The sequence below is a fragment of the Geotrypetes seraphini genome, chromosome 8, assembly GCF_902459505.1.
Source record: "Geotrypetes seraphini chromosome 8, aGeoSer1.1, whole genome shotgun sequence".
Taxonomy (NCBI): domain Eukaryota; kingdom Metazoa; phylum Chordata; class Amphibia; order Gymnophiona; family Dermophiidae; genus Geotrypetes; species Geotrypetes seraphini.
Genome location: NC_047091.1, coordinates 176503896 through 176531065, shown reverse-complemented (window position 1 = coordinate 176531065; position 27170 = coordinate 176503896). Strand labels below are relative to the sequence as shown.

Genomic DNA, 27170 nt, shown 5'->3' with positions numbered 1-27170 from the left:
CCTGGTCCTGTGAGGGCCCTGAAGCTTCCGGGGTATAGAGTTGAGAATAATATTCCACAAAACGTGCACAGATAGCATCCTCAGTCTGTAACACTTCCCCAGAGGCCGCCCGGAGCGAAAAGATCTGGTTGCGCGTCTGTCGCACCTTAAGACGATGTGCAACCAGTCGACTAGCTTTATTAGAAAACTCAAAATATCTCTGTTGGAGGAGCTGTAAGTTATGGTGCAATCTGTCCAAGTCTAAAGCCTGGAGATCCCTACGGGCCTGAAACAAGCGCTCCCGCAATTCCACATTCCAAGGGTAACGCTTATGCAAACTCTCCAATCTACCAATTACAATCAACAGGCCCGCCGCATCCTCCCGCCGTTTACGCTGCCGGGCCGACGACAGGGCTATTAACCTGCCCCTAAGGGTAGCCTTTAACCCCTCCCAAACCGCTTCCAACGAAGCTCCACACTCCACATTTACATCTAGATATTCTTGTATCCACCCTTCAATCTGTGTTCCCACCTCTGGGTCATCTAGAAGACTATCATTGAAACGCCAAAATTTCCGTCCCGAGCCTCCACCCACCCCCTGGAATCGCAACCACACTGGGGCATGGTCCGACCACGTGAGGGACTCAATCCCCGCGGACTCCACCCTCCGGAGTAGTCCCCGCTCCACAAAAACATAATCAATTCTGGAATATGAGGAATGTATTCCTGAAAAGTAGGTATAGTCCTTAACCGAAGGATGGAGCCACCTCCAGCAATCCACCACATTCAGATTGGCCAATGCCTCACGCAACAGTTTACGATCCCTTCTCCCATAATGATCCGCCCTCCCTGAGTTATCCAAATGAGGGGTCACTGTAAGATTGAAATCCCCACCAAAAACCAGGGTCCCCCCCTTAAACTTGAGGATCCAAGGGACCAACTCACGGAAGAAGGTCCCCTGACCCTCATTAGGGGCATAAACATTTACCAGGGAGTACAAGATCCCCTCAATCATAGCCTCCAACATGATGTATCTGCCCTGAGGATCCCTCACCACCCTACGCACCTCACAGCGGATCCCCTTACGAATAAGAATTCCCACCCCACCCCTCTTAGAAGTGCCCACCCGGGAAGCCCAAAAGGCCTGCGGGAACCTGTGATCCCTAACCAAGGATTCATGGGACTGCAGTAAATGTGTTTCCTGGACAAAGCAGACATCAGCCCTCAAACGGAGCAATTCCCTGTAGAAGGCCCTTCTCTTGTTGGGGGAATTGAGACCCCTAATGTTATAAGAAACCAATTTAAACACCCCCATATTCCAAATAAAATAATGACAATGCAAACCCAACCCCAACAGATATGTCCCCACTACCCCCCCTCTCCCCCCCATCCCTCCCCACCACCCCCCCTCCCCCACAGTGAGAGTCCTCAGATATCCCACCAACATACAAAGAAGTGAACCATCTCCATGGCCCCTTACACACATCCCACGCTCAAACATCAACTATCAAAAACGGTGTATACAAAAATCCCCCACTCCCATCCCACCAATCCCCCATGCTATAATGCACACTCTCCCCTCCCCCACATTGCAATACCCCCCATATAACACGAACCCAAAACCCTCAACTTCCTCCACCCGCCTCATCCCGAACCAGGTAGGATATACCCCCTACAAAACACTCTCCCAAGGGGCAAGACTCAACAGTCCATTCCCTTGGGGGGGAGTCCAAAGACCCCCCGCCGAGACATAAAACTGGCAGTAGAAACAGGAAAAGAACAAGTACAGTCAGTCAGCTCTCAGGGGGGAGCACTCGAGGAAGAAGCAGTGGCCCAAAGAGGGGGTCCACCCCCTCGGCCGCCCCTCCCACTCCAGGATCCATTTTCCACTCTTTGCCAGCGGGAGGAGGCAGGGCGCCCACCCTGGCCAGGCACCACACCTCCCGCTGGAACAGCCTCCTCAGGGATCTCAATCCCCGCTTGTTGCAACAGCCCACGAGCCTCTCGAACAGTGGAAACTCTGGTGTGGACTCCGTTGGTGGTAATAACAACTCCAAAAGGATAAGTCCAACGATAGCGCAAATTGCTGCGCTGCAAAGCCTTGGTCACTTCTCTGAACGCCCGCCGTTTCTGGAGCGTGCCAGCAGCTAGGTCCTGATAAAACTCCAGCCGGTGACCCTCCCAGGTGACCGTGCCCATCTCCCGGGCTCTGCGGAAGATCCTCTCTTTAAGGACAAAGCTCTGAAGACACAACACTATATCTTTTGGTTGATCCAGTGTCCGGGGTCCCAGCGCGCGATGAGCCCGCTCCAGTCCTGGCTCCAGGGTGTCATCTTGCAGGAGCCACCTAATCAGCTTGATTGTAGTAGCACGAACATCCTTAAACTCAGGCAGGTCTGGTAGGCCCCGCACCCTCAGATTATTACGCCGGGTGCGGTTCTCCAGGTCCTCGACCTTATCCAGAAGAAGTTGGTAATCCGCAGACACCGTCTCCAGTGATCTCTGCATTCCGGTTACACTGTCCTCACAGCTATCCATGCGCATCTCCACCACCTCGACCCTCGTGCCCACCTCCACCAGGTCAGTGCGCAACTCCTGCACCGCCTCCCGAACCTGCACCGCCACCGCAGAGATTTCAGATTTTATCTCTGCAATCCATCTCTGCATATCCGCTTTAGTAAGCGGGTCCATCGATGTACTCTCCTGCATCGGGTCCACGATCATGTCAGCCACGGCCGCTAGGGTCCCGCTCAATTTCGCCGCCTCCCCGCTGCACGGCTCAGGGCCCATGCTGCCACGTGCAGCCCGGCTCAGCGCCTGTTCCATCGTGCGCTGGCCGGGTTTGTCGCCAGGCAACTTTTTTCGCGTTGCCATAGTGTTCACAGTGGCTTCGCACACCTCACCAGCCCCCGGGGACGAAAAATTTGCGCCGTTTACACACCGAAATGATAGTTATTTCGCCGGCCCGAACGGAGCTCTCAGTTCAAGCTCCCATCCGTGGCGATGATGTCACTTCCTCCTTGATGCTTAATCTCAATGCTCCAAATGTCTCTAAGACAACTCTTTGTTTTTTTATTCATATATCCAGATATCAATTTATACCACTGTGTGGCCTGGTGACCCAAGAAGTCCGCCTGAAAGCATAAGAGCTCCAAGCTATACTGATTGAGATTTTTCCATTCAGGGAACCCCTCCTGAATAGCCTGCTTCAGTTGCAATCATTTAAAGCTTTGTGATTTATTAAGACAAAATTTATGTTGCAACTGTGAAAAATCAAGCAGTTTATCATTTGAAATAACATCATCTAAAATCCTTATACCAGCAATAATCCAATGTTTCCATATGACTTTAAATCCGCCAATTTGAATCTTGGAGTTACCCATAAAGATTGATTTGTTGATTTGTGTATTGGGTTAGGTGTTAAATTACTGACATAACGCAATGTTTTCCATGTATCCATTAATACTCTGTTCTCTTTATATTTTCTAGGCATCTTGATACTGAGAACATGAGATAAATGTAAAGGAAACATGAGTCGCCATTCCAAATACAACTAATCTTGGGTATTTTCCATGATCTCTGGGAGGACCCAATACATACCCTGGTGTAAAATATAGGCTTGATGATACCTATAAAAGTTGGGAAAATTTACCCCACCCTCCGCAATTGGTTTTTGTAAAGATAGTAAAGCAATTCTAGACATTTTACCCAGCCAAACAAATTTTGTAAGAATACCATTTAATTTTTTATAAAAGGACCCATGAAAGAAAACTGGTATCATACTCATTTGATAACAAACCACAGGCAATATCATCATTTTAATAGTTTGGATTCTCCCTCACCAAGAAAGATGTAAAGGATTCCATTGCTCACACATTTGTTACTTTTTTAATAAAAAATTTTCATTCTCTTTCATTGTGTCTACCACTATATTTTTTATCGTAATACCTAAATATTTTAATCCATCTTCCTTCCACACAAATGAAAACGAATCAAACAAACCGTTGGTACAATGTATATTAAGTGGAAGAATTTCTGATTTGCTCCAATTTATCTTATTTCCTGAAAATTTTCCAAATTTCTCTATCAACTCCAGCAAGCATGGAATGGTAGTTTCCGGATTTTTCAAATAAAGCAGTATATCATCTGCATATGCAGAGACTTTATATTCCCAATCTGTACGAGGAATACCCTGTATCCCCTTTGCTTGTTGAATGGCTAATAACAAGGGTTATAGTACAATATCAAAAAGCAAAGGAGATAATGGACAACCTTGTCTAAACCCCCTCTGCAAGTTAAACCTCTCTTATTAATATACAATCGTGCAGCAGGAGAGCTATACAATGTCTGAATCATTTGTATAAATCCCGAACCTATGCCAAACCATTCTAATGCTTGATACATAAAAATCCATTCAACCCGATCAAAGGCTTTCTCTGCATCCAAAGACATAGAAAAGCTGGATCATTCATGGCTTTGGTTAAATTTAACATATGAAAAGCCAATCTGGTATTATTTGAAGAATGTCTCTTAGCAACAAATCCCATTTGGTGCATATCAATAGTATAAGGAAGAGCCTTAGCTAAGCGTAAAGCCAATGTCGTAGCTAAAAGTTTTCCATCTATATTAATTAACGAGATAGGCCTGTAGTTTGAAACCAAAGTGGGATCTTTATTTGGCTTTGGCAAAACTATTGTTAATGATCTATCCGCAAAGATAAATAGGGAGGGTCATTAGAGTGGGCAGACTTGATGGGCCGTGGCCCTTATCTGCCGTCTATTTCTATGTTTCTATGTTTACCCGTGATGCAACCTTTAGTTAGTTGAGACTGATACAAATTTAATAAATGAGGTAATAGGGTAATTTGAAATGATTTATAAAATTCACCACCTGGCGCGGATCCAACTCTAAGAGACTTTAACGCTGTCTCTAATTCTTTTAATGATATAGGCTCTTCTAAACTTTTTTTTTATATGCTCAGGAATTTTCGGCCCATCAATCAAATTCAAAAATTCTAAACCATCTTTTACTCTATCTTCATAAGGCTCAGAAGAACATAGGTCTTTATAAAAATTAAGGAATTTACTTAAAATACTTCCAATTTGAGTATGTGTATCTCCTTTCTCATCCTTTTTTGCTATAATTTTTGTTCTTCTTTTTTTCGCTTTAAGATAATTTGCCAATAATCTTCCCGCCTTATTTGAGCTTTCATAATACAATTTGTTGGGAAAACAAATCTTTCCTTATAAATTTTGAAGATATCTCATTATATTTTCCTTTTGCTTTTAATAAAGCCTGTAGGGTACTTTGCTCCCATTTATCAACTAATTTAGTTTCCAAATGTTTAATTTCTTTCTCCAAATCAGAAAATTGTTTTTTATTGGAAATTTCTCCGCATTAGCCATTCCCAGTACTTCTTTAAAAAACTTCCTTAACAAGATTTCAGGTGACAATAAATGAGTTACTGGAAAATTGACTAAGCGGAGATTTTTTGCTCTATTCATATTCTCCATAGATTCAATTTTAGAATGTATCAGTGTAGAATCTTTAACTGCAGATACCGAGACAGCTTGTAAATTATTACATTGAGTTTCTACAATATTTAGTCGTTTGTCCAAACAACCTAAGTTAAAGTCCACATTTTCTAATTTTGAAGAAACAGATTGAGAAAAATCCCCCATTTGTTTCATCATTGTCCTGAGACACCCTTCAGCTCTCGATATTCCTAACCATAAGTCCCTTAGGGTAATATCCTGTGTTTCCTCTGTACGTGGACTTTCCTCCACTCCTCCTGAGAGAATCAATGGTTTAGGTATTTCAGTATAAACTAATTTACCTATATGAGTAGAGGAAACCCCTTGTGCATCGGATATAGTAGGGTTAATATTCCTACTATCACTTGATACTGGATGAAGGGGAGGAGTCCGTTTGAGGGGACTTATTGATGCTCCTGACAAGGATGAATCTATATTTGGTGATGTAACAGGTGGATTTTGAGATAATAATGTTAAATGTCTGTCCATGGGACCAGATACCACTGGTGTTGAACTCTTTGGTTTAATTTTTCTTTTCCCCATATCCAAACAAGCATAGAAATGTTAAAGTAAATTATATTACCAAAATGATCCTGCTCTCAGGCTCCTCGTGGCTCCCAAGGGGCCTTGCGTGCCCCTTAGGGCACGCCCCTTCGGCCACGCCCTGCGGCCGCAACCGCGGCAGCTTATCAGGAAGTTGGAGACGGACCCGATGACGTCAGGGGGTCCGTCTCTGGCAATGCTCACGCTGGTAGGGAACTGCTGCTGCAGGAGACAAGATCCACCAAACAGCCTCCTCCAAAATATCCTCCGGGTGGTAACAGCTCCCTTGTTTTTTAAGTTGTTTGCTAATATATGCCGAATACGAAATATTTCCTTTCATGGTAGCCTTAAATGCATCCCATATTGTTTCTGTGGTAATTTCTTCTGAAGTATTAATTTGAAAAAATTCAATCATTTTTATTTTATAATTCTTTATTCATTTTTGTATGTTACAACAAGTGTATCAATTAAACTCATATAAAACCTAAAGATACACACTTGATTAACTCACATATTAGCATCAAATTTAACATTTCATTCTTCAAGGAAATTTGCATCCTTTATCGAATCTCCATACAGACCTGCTATAATCTTGCTCATCTAACTTAAATTCGATCCATACACCACCATGATCAGACAAAATGATAGGATCTATGGAGGCTTTTGTCACTTGTTGTACTATTAGATTTGAGACAAAATATAATCTATTCTTTTTTTTTTTTTTTATAATTTCTTTATTCATTTTTAAACTTACATCAAGTGTACAGTAAATATCAACCAAATATAATACAACATCACTTGAAAAATTTTCAATATCATACACCAAGAAGATTTAACCCCCACCCCCCTCCCAAATTCATATACAACTAATATATACCACATAAAAATAATATCTTACGACGACAATCTATATATTCTTAATGGAAAAACAAGAAATCTCCCCCCCCAAATGCACATGTGTATTAAGATTGGGAAAAGTGTAACTTATTCATTACTATAATTTAATAAAGGTCCCCACACATCCTTAAATTTATTATAATAACCTTTTTGAACAGCCAACACTCTTTCCATTTTATACACATGACAAACTGAAGACCACCAAAAACAATAATTCAATCTTTTACAGTCTAGTCAGCAACAAAAATATAATCTATTCTTGAAAAGGACTTGTGAACTTGCAAGCAAAAAAAAAAAATCCCGGTCATTAAAATGAAGTATCTGCCATATATCTTTCAAATTACAAGATTGTACCAAATTAACTAACTCTAAGGATTTCATAATTTTACTTGGTTTTTTATCCATTAATGGATCCATCACAGCATTGAAATCTCCAGCCACCACTAAATTAGTAGCAGCCACTGGGAGTAATAATTGTTGTAACTTCTTAAAAAATTCACTTTGATTTGTATTTGGGACATACACATTAAACAATTCCAGGGTATTATTTCCCATGCTCATTTTCACATGTACCCACCTACCCAAGAGATCAGAATTAATCAATTAAAAATTAGCTGAACATTTTTTATTTATTAGTATGGCAACCCCAGCTTTTTTCCCAATTGCAGGGGTGAAAAAACACTGTTTTACCCAACCCCTTTCCAACTTTTTTGACTCTAGCATTGAAAGGTGCGTCTCCTGTATATAATATATATCAGCATTTTGTTGTTTCAAGAAGGCAAGCATTTTTTTCCTTTTTATTTGATGGTTAAGGCCATTAACATTTAATGAGTAAAGTTTAATCTCAATTATAAATTCTTATTTCCATATATGTAATCCAATATAAATATTTAGATTTATTTAAATTAATATGAATAGACACCATTACCCAGATTTTGAAATTTTGAAAGTTAAATTTTTCCTTCCCAAACCCTCCCTTCCCTACCCTTACCCCCACCCCCCAACCCAAATCATTTTAAAAAGTGAAGACTTGGTAGCACGCATATTAGACCAGGCAACAAATGACCCCTGACAGACTATCATTAAATCTTTAGTAAAAATAAGTCACCTAAAACATTAATCATAGTTCATCTATTAACTTGTTAAAATTCATAAATTATATAGATATTTATATATTCACTAAATCAGTATGCATCTATAAAAACATTCAAACTATAATCATCTATATGTGATAAAAATCAGTTTAAATTTGAATCCCTATTAATTGTAATATTTCACTTAATGTCATATGTACTGTAATTTAATATAAGTTTAGAAAATTTCATGAACTAAATGATACTATCCAAATTAAAATATCAATACTATATCAATTTCATCATTAATTCCTATTATAATTTAATACTACCTTTTTTCCCCCTTACTGAGAATATATATATATATAAATAAGCAAATATATATTAAACTTTATCACTTTAATCAGAGCCTTCTGAATTTCAATACAATTTATAAATTTATTATATCTTACTAACACTTCTAAATCTGATGGAGAATATTTGTATTCAACTAAACTTTAAAATAAATTTAAATCAACATTATATATTGAGTTATAAACTTTACCTAACACTTTCTACATATCATTTTTAACTTCACATCAATCCATCTGAAGCACACTCATCCTAAAAAAGTAGTATTTTCTTAAAACAAGACTTTCCTTTACATTATGCATATCAGCAGAAAAACTATTACAGCAGAACCATTACTATGTGCATGGAACTGCAACACCACTACGTTCATAGAAACTGTAAGGATCTTCTTTGGTAGCGACGTCAAAATCTATAATAAAGATCAGATCTATACAATTTGAAGATCAGATACACAGGAAGTGTAATAACATCAGCTTTCCTTTCAGCATTGGCCTGTCTGAAACATCGAAGCTAATTTAACGGAATCCCAGTTGAAATAGCATCCAAAAGGGACAAATTATTATTATTGTAGGTAGTACAATAATTGGAGGAGTGTGTGGCGCAGTGGTTGGATCTACAGCCTCTGCGCCCTGGGGTTGTGGGTTCAAATCCTGCGCTGTTCCTTGTGACCCTGGGCAAGTCACTTAATCCTCCATAGCCCCAGGTACGTTAGATAGATTGTGAGCCCACCGGGACAGAGAGGGAAAAATGCTTGAGTACCTGATTGTAAAAACCGCTTAGATAACCTTGATAGGCGGTATATAAAATCCTAATAAACTTGAAACTTGTACCTTGAAGCTTTAGATCTGTTACTCTAAATCTATAGGCATCCAGGACTACATTCTGAGCGGTTGTGACTCTGACTTCCAGAACACTGTCCTAACCTGACCATTGCCAAATATTATGTGGAGTCAGATTAGAACATTGGCAAAAATAACATATTTTAAATCCAAATGTGTAGCGATGACCCCACAGTTATGCTCCAAACCAAAGAGATTAGAACCGTCAACCCTCTGGTGGTGATCAATATCCAGCAGGCCTTTGCACTAGTGTCCAAAAGGTATAATATTGGTTGAAGATTGGAAATTGAGTATGTGCCTGGACATTTTCCCAAGTTTTAAGCCTCTGTCTGCAATATTCAATCTTCCCAGCTGTGCAATTAAGCCTATCCTGCCTGCATTTAGGATAACCAACAGCTGTGGATCGCTGAGGACAGAGCACTAGAAGGCAGTTGTAGGTTGAAGCTGTAGCACGATGAATATATTTTAGATTCTTCATGTCTCTGAGCTTTCAACTTTCTGCTTCCCACATGTATTACCAAGCATTCTTACAATTTCCAGCTGATAAAAGGGAATCCCGACCCAGTATGTAACTTTGACGTTACTTTTCTACTTATTCAGTACCCTGAAGCATTGCTCTCTGACACACAGCAAAAATAACGTATTCTGTCTGAAGCATTTTATTTCTTATACAAGAATCCATTGAAAGAAACTTTTTGAATTGAATCCATAACATTCTTTTCCATTTTATCTTCAAGATTTATATAAGTGAAGATACTTTTTAAATTATATTTTGACATCCTTTGAATATAACTTAAAACAAGAATCTACAAAAGAAAAACTAAACCATTTTATTCAAACATCCAGTGAAGGAAACAGAGACATTGGTTGCTCCTTCTGTTGTATAAAATCTTCCAATTTTCCTGGATCATCAAAAGTAGTTTTGTTTTTAATAGTAATCTTCATTATTGCAGGGTATAGAAGCCCATATTTGGCCCCCATAGCTCGTAATTGTGGCCTCAGATCTAAAAAATTTTTCCTCTTATTTGCTGTGTTTTTGGCAAAATCAGGCACAATATGAATACGGGCATCTTAACATTTTAAATTCTTATTTTGTTTTGCCAATTGGAAAATCTCTATAACCTGCTGATGTCTTAATAATTTAAATATTAGTGGCCGAGGACCCTTTTGCCTACCTGACCTTCTCGCAGGTATTCTGTGTGCCCTCTCGATCTCTAGAGGGAACTTCGTTTTAATAGGTAGTATCTTAGGTATAAAGCTTTCCAGGAAGGAAATAGGATTATCTATCTCCACCCCTTCTGGTAGACCTAATATTCTTAAATTGCTCCTCCTCTCGCGATTTGAGCAGTCCTCCAGCTCTCGGGTAAGTGCTTCAATTTTCATCCAATCTTGTTTCATTTGAAATAATTCTATTTCAGTTTCCTCCATTTTCTTTTCAAACTGATTTTATTTTATTTCCATAAGTTCCATTCTTTTATTCAGGTTAGCTACTTCATCTGTCAAATCGTTTAATTTCTTTGCATTTGCCAACACAATCTCTTATTTCCTTCAATTCTTTCATAACTTCACTGTCGGTTCTTTTTTGTACTGGCACCTTCAGAGAAGTTTCAGGCTCCGGCTTCGCTCTTTTTATATTTCTGGTGTTTTCGAACAATGAGTCATTTTTAACTTTTGTTTCCCCGAAGCCATTTTTGCTTTTACCCCTCTTCCGAACAAAAAAAATAATAATAATTTACAAGCAACTTATTGATCTTAAAACAGTCTGTTGGCATGGAGCTCACCTGCTACCCAACCGTTTTCATGCGCGACCAAGCCACGCTCCTCAGCCATTGATTTTTTTTACAAGTGCTAGACTGAAGGGAAGTTCCATTCAGTAATGCTTTTCCCTTCTAAGTTGCTGGTGGCTGAATTGAACCTGCCTCTTGATTCACAATGAGCACTTCTTGGCTGAGGTTATCAATGTGGCGGGCGTGTGCTTGTTTTGTTTGCGGCCACAAGAAGGGGATCCCTCATTGGGGTTAACTTCAGGTGCCAGCAAGAAGGATTCCCTGGTGGCTGCGAAGGAAAAGTCAACCATGGGAAGGACCAGGATAGCCAAATATCTTCTAGCAATAATAAACTTCTACTTATTATGACAGGGGTTGCCATATAACAGATTACAAAAAATTGGAATAGATTGAATTATAGTTTCTGGTGGAATTCTTTATGTCATATATATAAAATGGAAAGGGTAATAGCTACACCGCAGCGATTTTTAAGAAAATTTCAGGATGTTTGGGAGCCTTTAACAAATTATTGTAATGAATAAATACATTTTTTTCCTTTAATTATGCATGTCTAAGGTTGGGGGTGGGGGAGGGGTGGATTTTGGTCTTTGTATAATGGTAAAAAAAGTAAGTTTCCCTTTATGGGTTCCTTCTTCTTTGGGGAGGAATTGGAGAAGCTGGTTCAGTGTTTGGGTGACTCCAAGGTGCCTCAGTTACCAGAGGACAAGCCTCACCAGTCTGCTAGAGGTCTGGGCCGAGGTTGCCTTCGTGAGTTTCGATGGTATAGGTCTTGAAGAATTTCTGTTACGGGTTTTGCCTCCCGGAGTTGGTTCTTCCAGTGTATGTAGTCCTTTCGGGGTGCTCGCTAGGGAGCATGGGATTTCTCCTCCCTCTCTTCCTCCTCTTATCCTGCCAAATGATGGTGTTTGGGTCCTTCCTCTGATTCAGTTGGTAGCACAGTTATAGGAGTTTTACCGGGGTAGACCAAGATCACTATGGATCAGTGGGTCCTGGAAGTGATTTGAGACGGGTATGCTCTTTGAGTTCAACCGGCCCTTGCCAGATCTTTTTCTCTCTTCCACTTGGAAGAAGTGGGTGTTTTCATCAGATGCTTCAGAGGTTGCTAGAGCTTAAAACAGTAGTTCCAGTTCTCCCCTCAAGAGATTCACACCGGGAGGTACTCCATTTACTTTGTGGTGCCCAAGAAAGAGGGGTCCTTTCATCTTATCTTTGATCTTAAGGGTGTGAACCGGGCACTCCTAGTCCCATCTTTTTGCATGGAAACGCTAAAGCTTGTGATCTTAGCTGTTCAGCCCAGGGAATTTCTGACTTCTCAACCTGACGGAGGACTCTTATCAGCAGTTCCTTTGTTTTGTGATTTTGGGAATGCATTATTAGTTTTGTGCACTTCTGTTTGATCTGGCCATAGCCCTGCGTTCCTTCACCAAGTTTATGGCAACCAATCAGCTAGCGCTCTACAAGGGCAAGAGCGAAGGAAGGTCGCTCCTGCTGTGGTTCACCAGGGATTCGAAAGGTACGTGGGGGAAGAGGGGGGAAAATTTCTTAGAATTGGCCTGGACAGGAGGCCGGGGGGGGGGAGGCAGAAGAGAGATTAAAATTGGCTGGAGCAGGAGACAGGAGGAGATCCTGACCTGTCCCACTGCTGGACCACAGGGTCTTACAGCAGGCCTAATGGAGACGTGTAAGGCATCAGGGTCCAGAGACCGGCAGAAGGAGGGGGCAGGGGGCAAAGCTTGGCAGGCCAGGCCACTGCACTTGAATATTAACTCCCTCAGACAGGCGCTTCGCTTGCATCCTGTTTTGTGTCATCCTTTTCCTACATGGAATATTAATATTGTTCTGCAGGGTCTTGTAAAAGCCCCTTTCAAGCTGCTGAAGGATGCTACATTTTTGGATCTGACTATCAAGACTATTTCTAGTGACTATTGTCTCTGCACAGTGTATTTCCTAGCTTCAGGCTTTCGTGTAAGGAGCCTTTTCTGGATATAACAGACTCGGGAGAAGTTCTCCTTATGATTACTTCCTTTCTGCCGAAAGTGGTTTCTGATTTTCATGTCAGCAAAGAGGTTCATTTATTTATTTTTTTTATAATTCTTTATTCATTTTTAAACTTTCAACAAGTGCACAATATAAGTAATACATAGATTTACTAACATCACTTGATAAATCGATCAAGATCATAACAAAGGTATATATATCTAAACCCTTCTTCCCCCCTCCCTTTCCATACAATTATTTAATTGAATCAATCTTTGTCATATTTCTTTTTTTTTTTACATTTTTATTTTTATTTTTTTCATTTATATAAACCCTCCCCTTTCCCTTCCAATCATAAATAATGTTAAGAAAATGGTGTTTATTCATTACAAAACAATGTCAATGGCCCCCATATTTCATTAAACCTTTTATAATTTCCATTTTGTATTGCTATTGAACGTTCCATTCTATATATGTGACATAGTGAATTCCACCAGAAATTAAAATTAAGTCTTGTGTGATCTTTCCAATTTGTAGTAATATGTTGCATGGCAACTCCTGTCATAATCAATAAAAGTTTGTTATTACTTGCCAATATCTGACTCTTTTTCCTCATAGATATGCCAAATATCACAGTATCATAAGTTAATGCTACAGGATTATCTAATAAAGAATTTATTTGATCCCAGATCGAATTCCAAAAGGCTAATATATAGGGACAGAAAAATAAAAGATGATCCAAAGTCCCTACTTCAAGCTTACAATGCCAGCATCTATTAGACATTGAACTATTTAATTTTTGTAATCTAACAGGGGTCCAAAATGCTCTATGCAAAAGAAAAAACCAAGTTTGTCTCATAGATGCTGACAGTGTACATCTTATTCTCCAAGACCAAATTTGTGGCCATTGAGATGCCAAAATTTGATGATTAATCTCAATGCTCCAAATATCCCTAAGACCATTTTTAGGTTTTTTATTAACCAATTCACTAATAACTTTATACCACTGTGTGGCCTGGTGACCCAGAAAATCTGCCTGGAAGCATAAAAATTCCATGCTGTATTGAAAATTTAAAGTTTTCCATTCAGGGAACCCTGCCTGAATGGCCTGCTTCAATTGCAACCATTTATAAAATTGTGATTTATTCAGTCCAAATTTATTTTGCAATTGTGTAAACTCAAGCATTTTTCCATTTGAAATAACATCATTTAAAGTTCGTATTCCTGCATTTAACCAATGCCTCCAGACAATCTTAGTTCCGCCAATCTGAATCTTGGAGTTTAGCCATATAGATTGATTTGTCTATTTATTAATAGGAATTTCAGTTAAATTACTTACATATCTTAGAGTTTTCCATGTATCTAATAAAAGTTTATTTTCTTTATACAATCTGGGCATCTTGATACTGAGAATGTGACAAAGATGTAAAGGAGACAGGAGTCGCCGTTCCAAGTATAACCAATCTGGAGTGTATTCAATGAGATCTGGGAGGACCCAATACATACCTTGACGTAAAATATAGGCCTGATGATACCTATAGAAATTTGGGAAATTTACCCCACCCTCCTTAATTGATTTCTGTAAAGATACCAAAGCAATTCTAGGTGTTTTGCCAAGCCAAACAAACTTAATAATTATTGCATTCAATTTTTTATAAAAAGAGTTCTGAAAAAATACCGGAATCATACACATTTGATAGCCAACCACAGGCAATATCATCATTTTTATGATTTGAACTCTTCCCCACCAAGATATATGTAATGGGTTCCATTGTTCACATAATTCCGAAACCTTTTTTAATAAAAGTTTTTCATTTTCTTTTACTGTATCTTCTATTGAATTTTTAATCCAAATTCCTAAATATTTTAATCCATCCTCTTTCCATACAAAAGGAAATGAATCAAACATAGATTTTATGCAATGCACATTAAGCGAAAGAATTTCAGATTTATTCCAATTGATTTTATATCCTGAAAACATTCCAAATCTTTCAATCAATTCTAACAAACATGGTATAGTTGAACCTGGATTGCGCAAATATAATAAAATATCATCCGCATAAGCAGATAATTTGTATTCCCATTCTTTCAAGGGAATACCCTGTATCCCCTTTGTCTGATTAATAGCTATCAATAAGGGTTCTAAAACAATATCAAACAGCAAAGGAGATAATGGACATCCTTGTCTAACTCCTCTATGTAATTTAAAACTCTCAGATAAATTATTATTAATGAGGTTCATTTAAAAGGATCAGATCTTGATGCAAATTGGGTGTGCAAAGAGTACTCTTCCCTATTTGGAGAAAATTACTGATTTTCGCCTTTCAAGACATTTTTATCCTGACGACCCAGCCTCGTTGAGGTAAGCCAGCATCTAAGGCTTATATTGCCTTTGGATCTGTATGGCCATTTCATTGACTTACATCGCCTTTGGCAAGTAGGCTCCCTTAACTAGGAGTGTTGTGGCTTTGTGGGCGGAGACTTGAGATCTTTCTCCAGACATAGTTTGCAGGATGGCTACTTGGTCTTCTCCTCATACCTTTATCAGGTTTTACTGCATGGATGTGGTAATCGCAATCTGGTGCTGCTTTTAGGACCTTGGTTTTGACAGCATGCTCTTCTATCCCTCCCTAGATGATGCTATTCTTCACCTCGCATATAGAATCTTGAAGCGATGTACCAAAATGGAAGATTAGGTTCTTACCTTCTATCATCTTTCTGGTAGTCCCTAGAGGATTCTATACGACCTGCCCTCTCAGTATAGACTCAGTTTTGTGTGTCTTGCCTGCCTTGCTTTTCTGCCTTCCCCCCCCCCTTACAGGCCGAAGTATCTTCCAGCGAGCAGATGGGCCCTGTTGTGGATTTTACTCTTATGTGAGTACACTTGTTACTGATAGCAGTTTTCCAGTGGGTTCTCGTTGTACAGGCAGGTTAGTTCTATATTGATCTCTGTGTTGCCTATTTGTCTTGAAGAACAGAACAGACTTTACTTATGTTTTTGGGGAGATTTCCCAATGCCTTCTCCTTGTTGTTGCCTTGTTCCAGTGTGATTGCTTGGCTTTTTGATGTAACTGTAGATGAGAAAAGTGTTGGATTTCTGCAAACACTGGATCACGGCTATGGATTGGGCACCTCATTTATAGAATCCTCCAGGGACTACCCAAAAGAAGATTACCGAAGGTAAGAACCTATTCTTCCATTCATGAGATTGATTTGCATTCATTGCCTCCTTGGAATATTCATTGTGGATTCCTGAAAACTTGACTGGCCAGGGTTCCATTGGGACAGGTTTAGGAATTGCTGGTTTGTGATGTGTATTTCCTATACTAGGGTAGCTGGCTGATGTGCTCTGCAATCATTTGTACTCTTCTTAGTACCTGATAATAGTTGGGCAGGTAACTATAAATGGCCTTCAAGCTGATTTTTTGAAAATGTACTAGGCTTATGCCATGGAAGGTATTTAACTATAGGTGAAGGATATGTGAGCTATTGCAGTAGAAAGCAAGCAGAGGGATTTCAAAATGAAATCCCCCATATATAATTTTTGTTTACCCATCTATCACCACTTCTCTCCCTTGGGCCTGAGGGTCTCCCCCCCACACACACACACCGAAAAATGCATATTTTCTCTTGAAAATCCCTTTGAAAGTTGTTTCCCTCTTATTGTATGCTTATAAAATACAAGTATGCTTCTTATCCACAGAAGGAATATTTTAAACAATATGAAGTGGGCTTGCAAAATCTATGCAACTCATACCAGACCCGAGCTGATGCCCGTGCCAAAGCTTTTGAAGAGAACCTCCGCATCTCAGAGAAGAAGCTTAGGGAGACTGAGGAAAAGCTGCAGAAGCTAAGGACTAATATTGTGGCATTACTGCAGAAAGTGCAAGAGGTGAGATTACAAGATGCATTTCTTAAGTAACCTCATTATGGGAAAAATATTTGAATCGGGTGGCTCAGTCCAGCACATCATAACCTACCTGAAGCCACTCGATCTTGGTAAAAAAATCAGTTGTCAGCCAGCTGTGCCTTTTTAATGGGCAAATACAGTAGAATTTCAGTTAACAGCTTTCTTACCCAACCAGCAAAAAAAATCACCAGTGGAAAAAACTCCAAAAATGTTCCCTGAAGCACCAATGGCAGTGGTTTTGAGCTGCAAACCCCCTCTCCCTGAAGCCCCAAAGAACTTGAAGCGGTGGCAGTCCTGAGCCACAAAGCCTCTCCTCCTTCCTTCCCTCCCCCCCTTCCCTTATCCGAAGCGCAGCCTGTCAAGCAGGAGGCAACCTCAAAACAGGCTACTCGGGCCAGCCCTGGCAGGGCCTTTTCTCCGATGTGTTGATGTATCAGAGGAAAGGCCCTGCTGGGACTGGCTGCGAGCAACCTGTTTTGAGACTGCTTCCTGCTGACTGACCGCGCTTCGAATAAGAGAGGGAGCCAAGGGGCCTTGTGGCTCAGGACCTCTGCTGTGCTGGTGCTTCGGGACAGGAGGGAGGGAGAGATTGAGATCTGTGGTGTTCTAACACAGCACTCTCAGTTAACTGGGAAAACAGTTATTCAGCATCCACCAAACCCCCATGGGTGCCAGATAGCTGAGATTCTACTGTATTGTTTTCCAAAGGAGAAGGTGTGGCAGAACATCCTTTAGTATTGAAGCAAAAACAGAGATGAGAGAGAGGGAGTAAATTAACTGCTGCATTCACAGAAATGATGTGAACAACAGGATAAAAAGTCCCACATGAGGTGAAGCTATTGCACAATAGTTTTAGAGCATGTCAGCTCATTGTCTAAACTAGCATAGTTGGCTTTGCACATGTACAGTAGACTGCAGCAAGCAGCCCTTAGTGAAGTGCTTAATTTAAGAGTCCCCCATATCTTGAACTCTTTATGCATGGAGAAACAAGTGGTGGTCTTTATGGATAGCAAGATTAAACTCTGGAGGGAAGGGGTAAGGGAACATTAATCACCTCTGTATTCTGCTTGTCCATAGCTTTGTCATAGATTGAAGGGGCTTTACTGAAAGATATTTGGGGCAAAGCTTACTGCATATGTGCAGAGTCAAAGAGCTAACACTGTTAGGCCATCCCACATTTGGACTGCTAATCGTACTGTCCACAGAGAACAGCAATTACAGGTAAGCAAGTTAGTGTCTTTACTAATGCAAAATTTTCTGTTAAGATTTCTGCAGTATTAGGTTCTCTTAATGTGGTGGCATAATTAGCATTATCCCAGGACAAGCAGGCAGCATAGTCTCACTGATGGGTGACGTTACCACGGAGCCCCAGTATGGACACTTCAAGAGCTAGAAAAAAGCTCTTGACGCCCGCGCATGTGTGAGTGCCTTCCTGCCCGATGGAGGCATGCGGTCCCTCAGTTTCTTAGTTTCCAGAGCTAAGAAGTCGCGTTTCAACAGCTGTTGAAAATTTTTTCTTTTCGCTGCCTTCCCGCTCTCGCGTTTTACTGACTTTTTGTCAGTTTCTTCTTTCATTTCTTTTATAAGTTCCTTTTACACTAAAAGAAAAAAAAAAAAATTCCATTTAACTTTATTTTTTCTTTCGTTATCGGTTAGGCCTTATGGATCGCCATTTTCTTGCCTCTCCTCTGCATGGCTCTTGTCCTGGGCTGGTTTTTCCTGCCCAATCTTCCTCCACGCGGTTATTTTGTGGTGGAACTTGTCTTCACTGACATCCTCCTATTATTTTAGCAATTTCGGGTCCCGGCCTTGCTGGTTTTTTCTTCCCTTGCTTTTTTCCTCTTCAGCGCATTTTCATGTGTTTTCTCCAGAAGCCATTTCCTGTCGACGCCGTCAAGAATCCGGCACCAGTCGACGTCGATGATACAGTACCCAGCATCCTTCCGGCACCGATTCTCCAGTCCGCACCGTCTGTGGTGCTTCTTCTTTCGGTAAGTTGGTTTTAGGTCTTGTAATAGTGCCTTGGTCATTGTAGCAGTGAGTCAAGTCCTGCCAATCTTTTTTCAGTTCTCTCTCTGCCTCTGTTTCAATGTTGATGACTGTCTTGATATAGGCATGTTCATCTTGGAAGCGTGGAGCGACACCGATGGTACTGATCTTGAGACAAGAGTACCGGTGTTCTTTTCTTTTCTTCTGGAGCCACACCTATGGGTACCAGTCACGGACCATGGGTACTGGTGTTCTTTCTTTCTTTCTCCTCCGGGAGCAGCATCGATGGTACAGATCATGGACCTTGGGTGCTGGTGCTTTTTCTTTCTATTCTGGACCAACACTATGGGTACCGATCATGGATCAACGGTACTGGTGTGTTTTTCTGTCTCCTTGACAATGACACCGTCGGTACCGGTATTGGACCAATGGTACCGGTGTTTTTTTTCCTTCTTCCTTGACAATGACACCGTCGGTACCGGTATTGGACCAATGGTACCGGTGTTCTTTTTTTCTCTACTTGCTATCATGGTATCATGACGCCAGGTACTGGTCATACACCAATGGTACCGGTGTCCTTTCTCATCTGCTCCGGTGGTGCTGTGTGCCTTAGTACCGGCTTTCTTCATCTCGGGAGTGTTGATCCTTGGTACCGGCGTTGTATCCATCGGTACGGGTTCTCCCTTTTTAACAGTGTTTCTTTCATACCCACGATTTCAGTCCACATTGGCATGTTTTCACTGTCCCTGGGAGTGATGTTGACGTTTTATATTGGTGTTGACCTCCCTGCTCGATATTGCAGCCCATATCGACATCCAGGTCGATGTCGGACTTTCTTGACATCACCATGCTCAATGGTGATCCAGTTGTTTGGGTTCTACGCCCTGTCGACACCATCTATTCTAGTCCTGCCTGGTTCAGTTTTTTACTTCTGGGGACATTTTCATTTGAGTCTTCTCTGCTTTTGTTGACTCCTATCCCATGACACCAGTTGTAGTTGCAGTTACCGGTGTCGGTGTTGTTCCAATATGGAAACGCTTTGCAGTTTTCAAGCTGTATTTGGCCTTCGACATCGACTCCTTGCTGGTCTTGGTTTTGACTGGTTGAGAGGCTTGGGGTGTCTTTTGGGACTGTGCCCCATCTCTCTATGAAGTGGTGGGTGTTTCTGCATCGAATATGCTTTTTTCCCCTTGAGTAGAGTTCACAAAGCTTTCATACTTGCACGACATCGTTTTTTACAGATCCATTAGAGATTTTTCTGTAACTTGCATTCCTTTAAGAGTTGATTTTGTACAGTCATTTCTTTCCCTACGGAATTTATTTTCCTTCCTTCTACTTGCTCCTCAAGGGTGGTTTGTTTCCCTTCATTGATTTCTAGGGGGCCTTTTGGTGACACGCCTTATGAAACATTTCACATGTGTTCTTGTTTCCTTCCTGGTGGAGTTCTTCCTTATGGCCTGTATATACGCCTCTATCTTTCTGGGCAGAGTGGACAGGGCTGGGGACCGGTTAGCCAGATGGGCTTCCTACATTCCTCTCCTCCTACCTGGTTTTCCTTGAACAGTATTATATAGAAAGGCCTTAACCATGTATCAACCCTATAAATGTAAACAAAATAGATAAAGGAAGATAAATCTATTAAATATATGAAATAATCAAATCATCAAAACTTAACACCATTCAATACTAAAATGAAAGCCACATAGAATCTAATGTAAGAAGTCTGAAACAAAATATGAATATTCAAATTACGATTGAAATTAAGTCATAGTCCTGATTGAATATTTAAATATTTAAAGAAAACTGTGGTGGACATATCAGAAATTATACAGACTTCAATCTTTGGAACCTCTTATGATGTATACCATTTCAAGTTCCTATCTTGTATATTGTTATAATCATTTATGTCCACCACCTCCTACCGATGAAAAATCTTTTAATATATTAATTATATTTATTATATTTAATAATTATAGTTAGTTTATTGAATTTACTATTGTAATGAACACTAATTTTAAATTATTTTAAAATGTCAAATAATAAACAACCACATGTATGTGAAAAGACTAGATTATAATTTCATTTTAAATTTCTATTAAATTACACTACAATAAATATATGAACTTGAGTCTAAAGTGCATGAAGTATATGTGCATTAAACCTAATTAATTAATTGAATGATTGTGACATGATCACTGTGTATAAATAAAACTAAAAATATATTCCTAAAACATGCATGTACTCAAATCCTTTTAGAAAATGTGATTGAATAAATTATATGCAATATAACTAATCCTTATTGGAAAGGCAACACTTAGCTTGTTGTGTGGTGGAACCTGCCACCATCAACGTTGATATGATGAAAAAACTCCCGACGCCTTTATCTTATATGGGCATTTCAACCCGAACACGGGTCTTCTTCGGGGGAAGATTTGAGACCAACGCTGCCTTACAAAAGAAAAAAACTTGATCTTAAACAAGCATACGCTACATTGGCCCTAAATAGGCATTCTTAACGCAAAAATACTCGAACAGAAACAATGAGCAAACTAAACTGGCTTGACGCCCGAATCATTTTGAAACGAAGTCTTATACATGGTCACAATCATTCAATTAATTAATTAGGCTTTATGCACATACACTTTAGACTCAAGTTCATATATTTATTGTAGTGTAATTTAATAGAAATTTAAAATGAAATTATAATCTATTCTTTTCACATACATGCGGTTATTATTTAACATTTTAAAAGTATTTAAGATTACTGTTCATTACAATAGTAAATTCAATAACCTAACTATAATTATTAAATGTAATAAATATAATTAATATATTAAAAGATTTTTCATCGGTAGGAGGTGGTGGACATAAATGATTATAACAATATACAAGACAGGAACTTGAAATGGTATACATCATAAGAGGTTCCAAAGATTGAAGTCTGTATAATTTCTGATATGTCCACCACAGTTTTCTTTAAATATTTAAATATTCAATCAGGACTATGACTTAATTTCAATCGTAATTTGAATATTCATGATAATATTTTGATTCAGACTTCTTACATTAGATGCTATAGTGGCTTTCATTTTAGTATTGAATGGTGTTAGTTTTGATGATTTGATTATTTCATATATTTAATAGATTTATCTTCCCTTATCTATTTTGTTTATCTGGTTTTCCTTGGCATACATTTGAGTTCACATTCCATGTGGCCGTTTTTCAATTTGAGCTCTATGTTTTACGGATCTGGTTTGCATCTGAGTGTCTGTTTTTATCATTCCTCCACACGACAGGTTATTGCATGTGTCTGTTTTAGGGAGATGTTCCTGGGGCTGTGCTAAAACGTTTCCTCTACATTATGGCATGGTGAGTTTTCTGGCCGCTTCTGTGTAGTAGTTTTCTCTTTCACGGCGACTGTCTTTTCTACCTTCATGTATTTCTACAAGCCTGGCTCTGAATTCTATTCATGTGGAAGCTTTCTTCACTTAATCTTTTCACCCTGCTCTTAGACTCTGTTTTCTGTTGAGAGTCTACGGAGGATCTTAAGCAGTACTTCCTGTTTTTCTTCGATTTCTGGAGTTAGAGAAACTTTTCCCTTCTTTCTCTTCATTGTCAAGGACTCTGGATGTCTGTGTTTTTTCTGGATCTCAGACCTCATGGCTCTGCTTCCTGATTTTCCGGGCAGCCGCTTTCGAGCTGTGTTTCTCACCCTTTCTTCTTACCAATTTGGAGTTTTTTCCTCCCAGATTATTCAGAGGGTGTTTGCTTGTTCTGGCCACATCTATTCGATTACAAGGCCGCCTTCTTTTTCCATTTTTTTCCCCAGTTGTTTTTTATCTGAGAGATGGTTTAGACGCTTTTTCTCACCCATCTCATTTTCTTTAGCTTTTCATTTTCCGTAACCATATTAATGGCTGTGTTTCTTTGGGGTACCTTTACTCCACTCCGTTGAGAGTGTTTCTTTTTTCAGATTGTTTTCAATCCTACATATGTTGTTTCTTCTGACCAACAGGCATCCTCCTGGTTCTGCTCTGCCACGAGTCAGACTACATTTTTGTACTCCTCGGTGGTCTTTTGTTTTCTAGTGGTACCAGGCGAGGGTTTTTGTCTCCACGCATGTGTATATTTGATCTCCTCTAGTTTCTAAGGAGGTCCCCTTTTTTCATTGTTGCCTTCTTGCTTGGTCTTCATGTTTGTTGCATTTATTTTCTGCCTGGTGGGTTCCTATAGGGATTCTTCAATCTCAGGGTCTTTCGACTGTAAGGCATCAGATTTTTACTCATTTTTCTGCAGAAATTTTAGGACTTCATGATTTTCATCATCTACTGTCCTCAAGTCCTCCTTCCTTGCACAGCCAATTCCGGGGTTTTACTCTACATGTACTTGAGTAAGGAGTCTAGGGCTCTCTTTGGTTATCTCAGGTGGCCCTGTTTTTGTGACCTTGGAGGCGATTGGCCATCCGCTTTTGCTGCTATTCATAAAAAGCTGAATTTCGTAGCAGCCATTTTCAGCAGGATTCTTTTCTTCTTTTACTCCATGTTTTTTCTTCGTCTAATACAGTTATTTTTTCTCCTGGATTGGGCGAGCATATTTTTCCTATGCATTCCCTTCGCTTCTTCTCCTGTTCACCTTTTTTCATCAAGCTCTCGAGTGCTATTGATGTATGGTGACCCAGTCAACATGGGTTTTCCCTTCGTCCACTCAAATTTTAGGGAGCCCTCTCTTTTCATTCTCCTGCTCGGTTCACTTCAACTCAGCAATCTTTGATGTCTTCCAATCTTCATTGGTTTCTTTTCTTTGGGCTGCGTCCGTCTCATTACATCTTTCTCAGCCCGTTTGCTGACTTCTGCCAGGACACCAGCCACTTGCCCTTGTTGTTATCAAGAGTGGTTTCATTTTCTTTCCTGGTGTCTTTTTCTCTGCTTTTTTCCACCTTCCTACCGATGGTATTTTTTCCTTGTTGCTTCTAGTCTTTTTAGTGCTATTGCATTTTTTCCCTTGATCTGTCGAGGAGCAACATTTTTCTGTCTTCTCCTCTGGTTCACAGGATCATGACAGAGGTTTTTCTTGTGTGTACCTACATCTCATTCCTTCTTCTGTCCTCTGGACTATTCCTGTGGTTCTTTATTGATTGTTGCTGCTACCATTTTTAACACTGGCGTCAGTTCCACTTGAGTTTTTTTCCTGTACAATGGTTTTTCCTTGTGTCTCTCACCTCTTCCAGGGGGATCTGTGAGTTTCATGCCCTGCTAGCAGCTCCATCCTTATCAGGCTTTCATCAACTCAACGTGATTCTGTGTTCATGTCTACAGTATCTTCTACTGTTTTCTTTTCGCTCAGTCAGTTCTTCTTTCTGTGTTGTTTTCTGCACCTCGTTTTTTTCCTACGAGGAGCCTGGCTTTCTCTCTTTTGTCCTATAAGCTGTTTTTTCTCCTCCTTCTTACTCAGGTAGGAGCCACAGTTATTTTTATCCCAACTTTTTCATTTGATTCAACTCAGTTTGGACATCCTATATTCATGGGAACAATTTTCACTTGGCTGATTGCCTCCCTCTTGTTCTCCTTTACTCCGATTGGCTTGGCATGGGGATATCGTGTCTCAGTCCTTAAATTTGAGTTCTGGCAGTTTGTTTTTTTCCTTTTCGTTACATTAATAAGGAACTTTGTACAGCTGCCACCTGGTCCTCAGTTTATTCCTTCACTTCTCACTATTGTCTGTTTTTTTCTCCAGATGGGATGGGCACTTCGGCCATTCTGTTTTCAATTGTGTTTTCTTTGGCCAACTCTCCCACCATCCCATCTCTGTTAGCTTGGAGGTCACCCATCGGTGAGAATATGCTGCCTGCTTGTCCTGGGATAAAGCACAGTTACTTACCGTAACAGGTGTTATCCAGGGACAGCAGGCAGATATTCTCACAACTCACCCACCTCCCCGGGTTGGCTTCTTACTGACTTATCTTAACTGAGGGACCACGCGCCTCCATCGGGCGGAAAGGCACTCGCGCATGCGCAGTGCAGGCGTCGAGAGCTTTTTTCAAGCTCTTGAAGTGTCCGTAACAGGTCTCCCCATCAGTAAGAATATCTGCTTGCTATCCCTGGATAACACCTGTTATGGTAAGTAACTGTGCTTTATTTCATAGTTTGTCAGTACTGAGTCAAGTACCCAAATAACTGGAATTAAATAATGCTAAGTTCAAAAGAGTGGTTTTAAGAGGTGTGTTGCCATTATAATTTACTTTCCTATGTTTAGGACATCGATATTAACACAGATGATGAGTTAGATGCATATATTGAAGATCTGATCACCAAAGGGGATTCTACAGATTGAAATTGTTAAGGATTAAGGTTGGAAACCCAAAGAGACAGAGAAAAATCACTCCAGTACCCATGTCATGGACTCGTGTTTGGCTCAAAGAATCAGGAGTTCAGAAGCGACATCGAGCAAGTATGAATGGACAATCTTGCTGTACAAAAGATAGTATTGATGTGTTAACGTAACACCTGTTCTTGTACTTTTACATATGAAAGACCTTTGTGCTGTTTCAAGGCAAGTTTTAACATTGTAGTTCTTGGAATATTCTTTGTTTATAAATATTTATTTTTTAAAAGAAATGGAAACCGAGTGCCTGATGATCTGTATTAGTTTTGCTGGGGGCTTTTGTAAAAGGAGTATTGGTCTTTTCATAGGGTGCAATTAGGTTTGAACATGTCACAGCTGTGAACAAGATCTCATCCTGGAGCTGAAACTGAAGAGTCAGCTATTACAGAATCTATCGTCCTGCCAACACAAATACTTTCTCTTGCTGCTAGACTTTCTAGGGAAAGTAATTAAAGGTGCTTCAAATCTCTGACTTTTGAGAATAAACATGTTTACACTATTCTGGTTTAATGCCAGGTTACATTCTACAATAACGATTCCGTTTTTGTTTTTTTGTTGTTTTTGGGTTTTTTTTACATCTGTTCTATTTTTCAAGCGTCTGTTAGTATTCTTATTTCACAGTATTTTAAATGTGAATTTTCTTAATGCTGGTACCCCTTCAGTATTTACAGAAATGGACACAAGGGCAAACAACTTGTATCTTTTCACTGTTAAAATTCTTGGCTGCTTCATTATGTCTAACAACAATCAACACCCATGATGTAATATTTACTGGAGCCTTCTAAAACCATCCTACTATGTTTGTACTTGTTGTTCACCGTGGAGCTCTGTCTACCTTGGTATCTTCTTCATAGTTGAAGGCCCTTTTTGCAAAAGAATTAGAAGCTATTCTCATGAAATATGCCCTTCAAAAGACCAAGCAGAATCACTTGAGATTCCTATTGGAGATGTCAGTAATGTAGCTTCTCCACTGAACTTCACTAGGTGGTACGGGTACTGTGCATTTGCTGTTTCAGCATTGGTCTTTGGCTGCAAGGGAAGGGGGTGAAGTGCTGGGGCTGGGGAAGACGTACTATTTGAGTGGGAGGAAAGGCCAATTTTTGATTGTGGATGAAAGGACCTGAAACAGATGTGCTCTTATAAGGGGAGAAGGAAGGGGCAGCACTCTTTGGCTTGTGATAGTGGAATAGGGAGAGATTACTGGGGCAGAGTAACCAGTGGAGATGAGAATTAAGAAGTTGGGGAAGAGGAGTATGAGAGAAGAAAAATGGAATAACTGCTGAGGATGGAGATGGATTGAAAGGGACTGCTGGATAGTAGGAGCTGGGACTGAGAGACTGATAGCTGCAGCTGAAGGATGAAGCAGTGTCCCAGTTTATGACAGTTGCAGCTCTTGAAATAATTTTGATCAAATTAAAATCCAGTGAAATTAGTTTGAAAAACATAAGCACATACAGAGATTGGTTGGCGGGTAGGAAGCAGAGGGTAGGAGTAAAGGGCCACTACTCGGACTGGAGAAGGGTCGCGAGTGATGTTCCGCAGGGGTCGGTGCTTGGTCCGCTGCTATTCAATATATTTATAAATGATATAGAAACAGGGACAAAGTGCAGACGACACCAAACTATTTAGTGGTGCTCGGACTAAAGAGGACTGCGAAGAATTACAAAGAGACCTAAACAAACTAGGGGAGTGGGCGACAAGATGGCAGATGAAGTTCAGTGTAGAGAAATGTAAAGTATTGCAAGTAGGAAGCAGAAACCCGAGGTACAGCTATACGATGGGAGGGATGTTATTGAGCGAGAATATCCAGGAAAGGGACTTGGGGGTAATAGTGGACAAGACAATGAAGCCGTCGGCACAGTGTGCAGTGGCCGCTAAGAGAGCGAATAGAATGCTAGGTATAATCAAGA

The 27170-nt window shown here is 40.1% G+C and overlaps 1 protein-coding gene across 4 annotated transcripts in view; it reads left to right on the top strand.

Annotated features, from left to right (window-relative positions):
• MORC2 (MORC family CW-type zinc finger 2) overlaps positions 1 to 26830 on the top strand; it is a 248790-nt gene extending 221960 nt beyond the window's left edge. For 2 of the 4 annotated variants that reach the window (XM_033954117.1, XM_033954120.1), the window contains exons 25-27: positions 16684 to 16872; positions 18762 to 18881; positions 25132 to 26828. In XM_033954117.1, the coding sequence (XP_033810008.1) occupies positions 16684 to 16872; positions 18762 to 18881; positions 25132 to 25209 (387 nt within the window). In that variant the 3' untranslated portion in view covers positions 25210 to 26828. Of the gene's footprint in view, positions 1 to 16683; positions 16873 to 18761; positions 18882 to 25131 lie in introns of all 4 variants that reach the window. The other 2 variants (XM_033954118.1, XM_033954119.1) reach the window with 2 other exon arrangements.
• Positions 26831 to 27170: the final 340 nt, after the last annotated feature.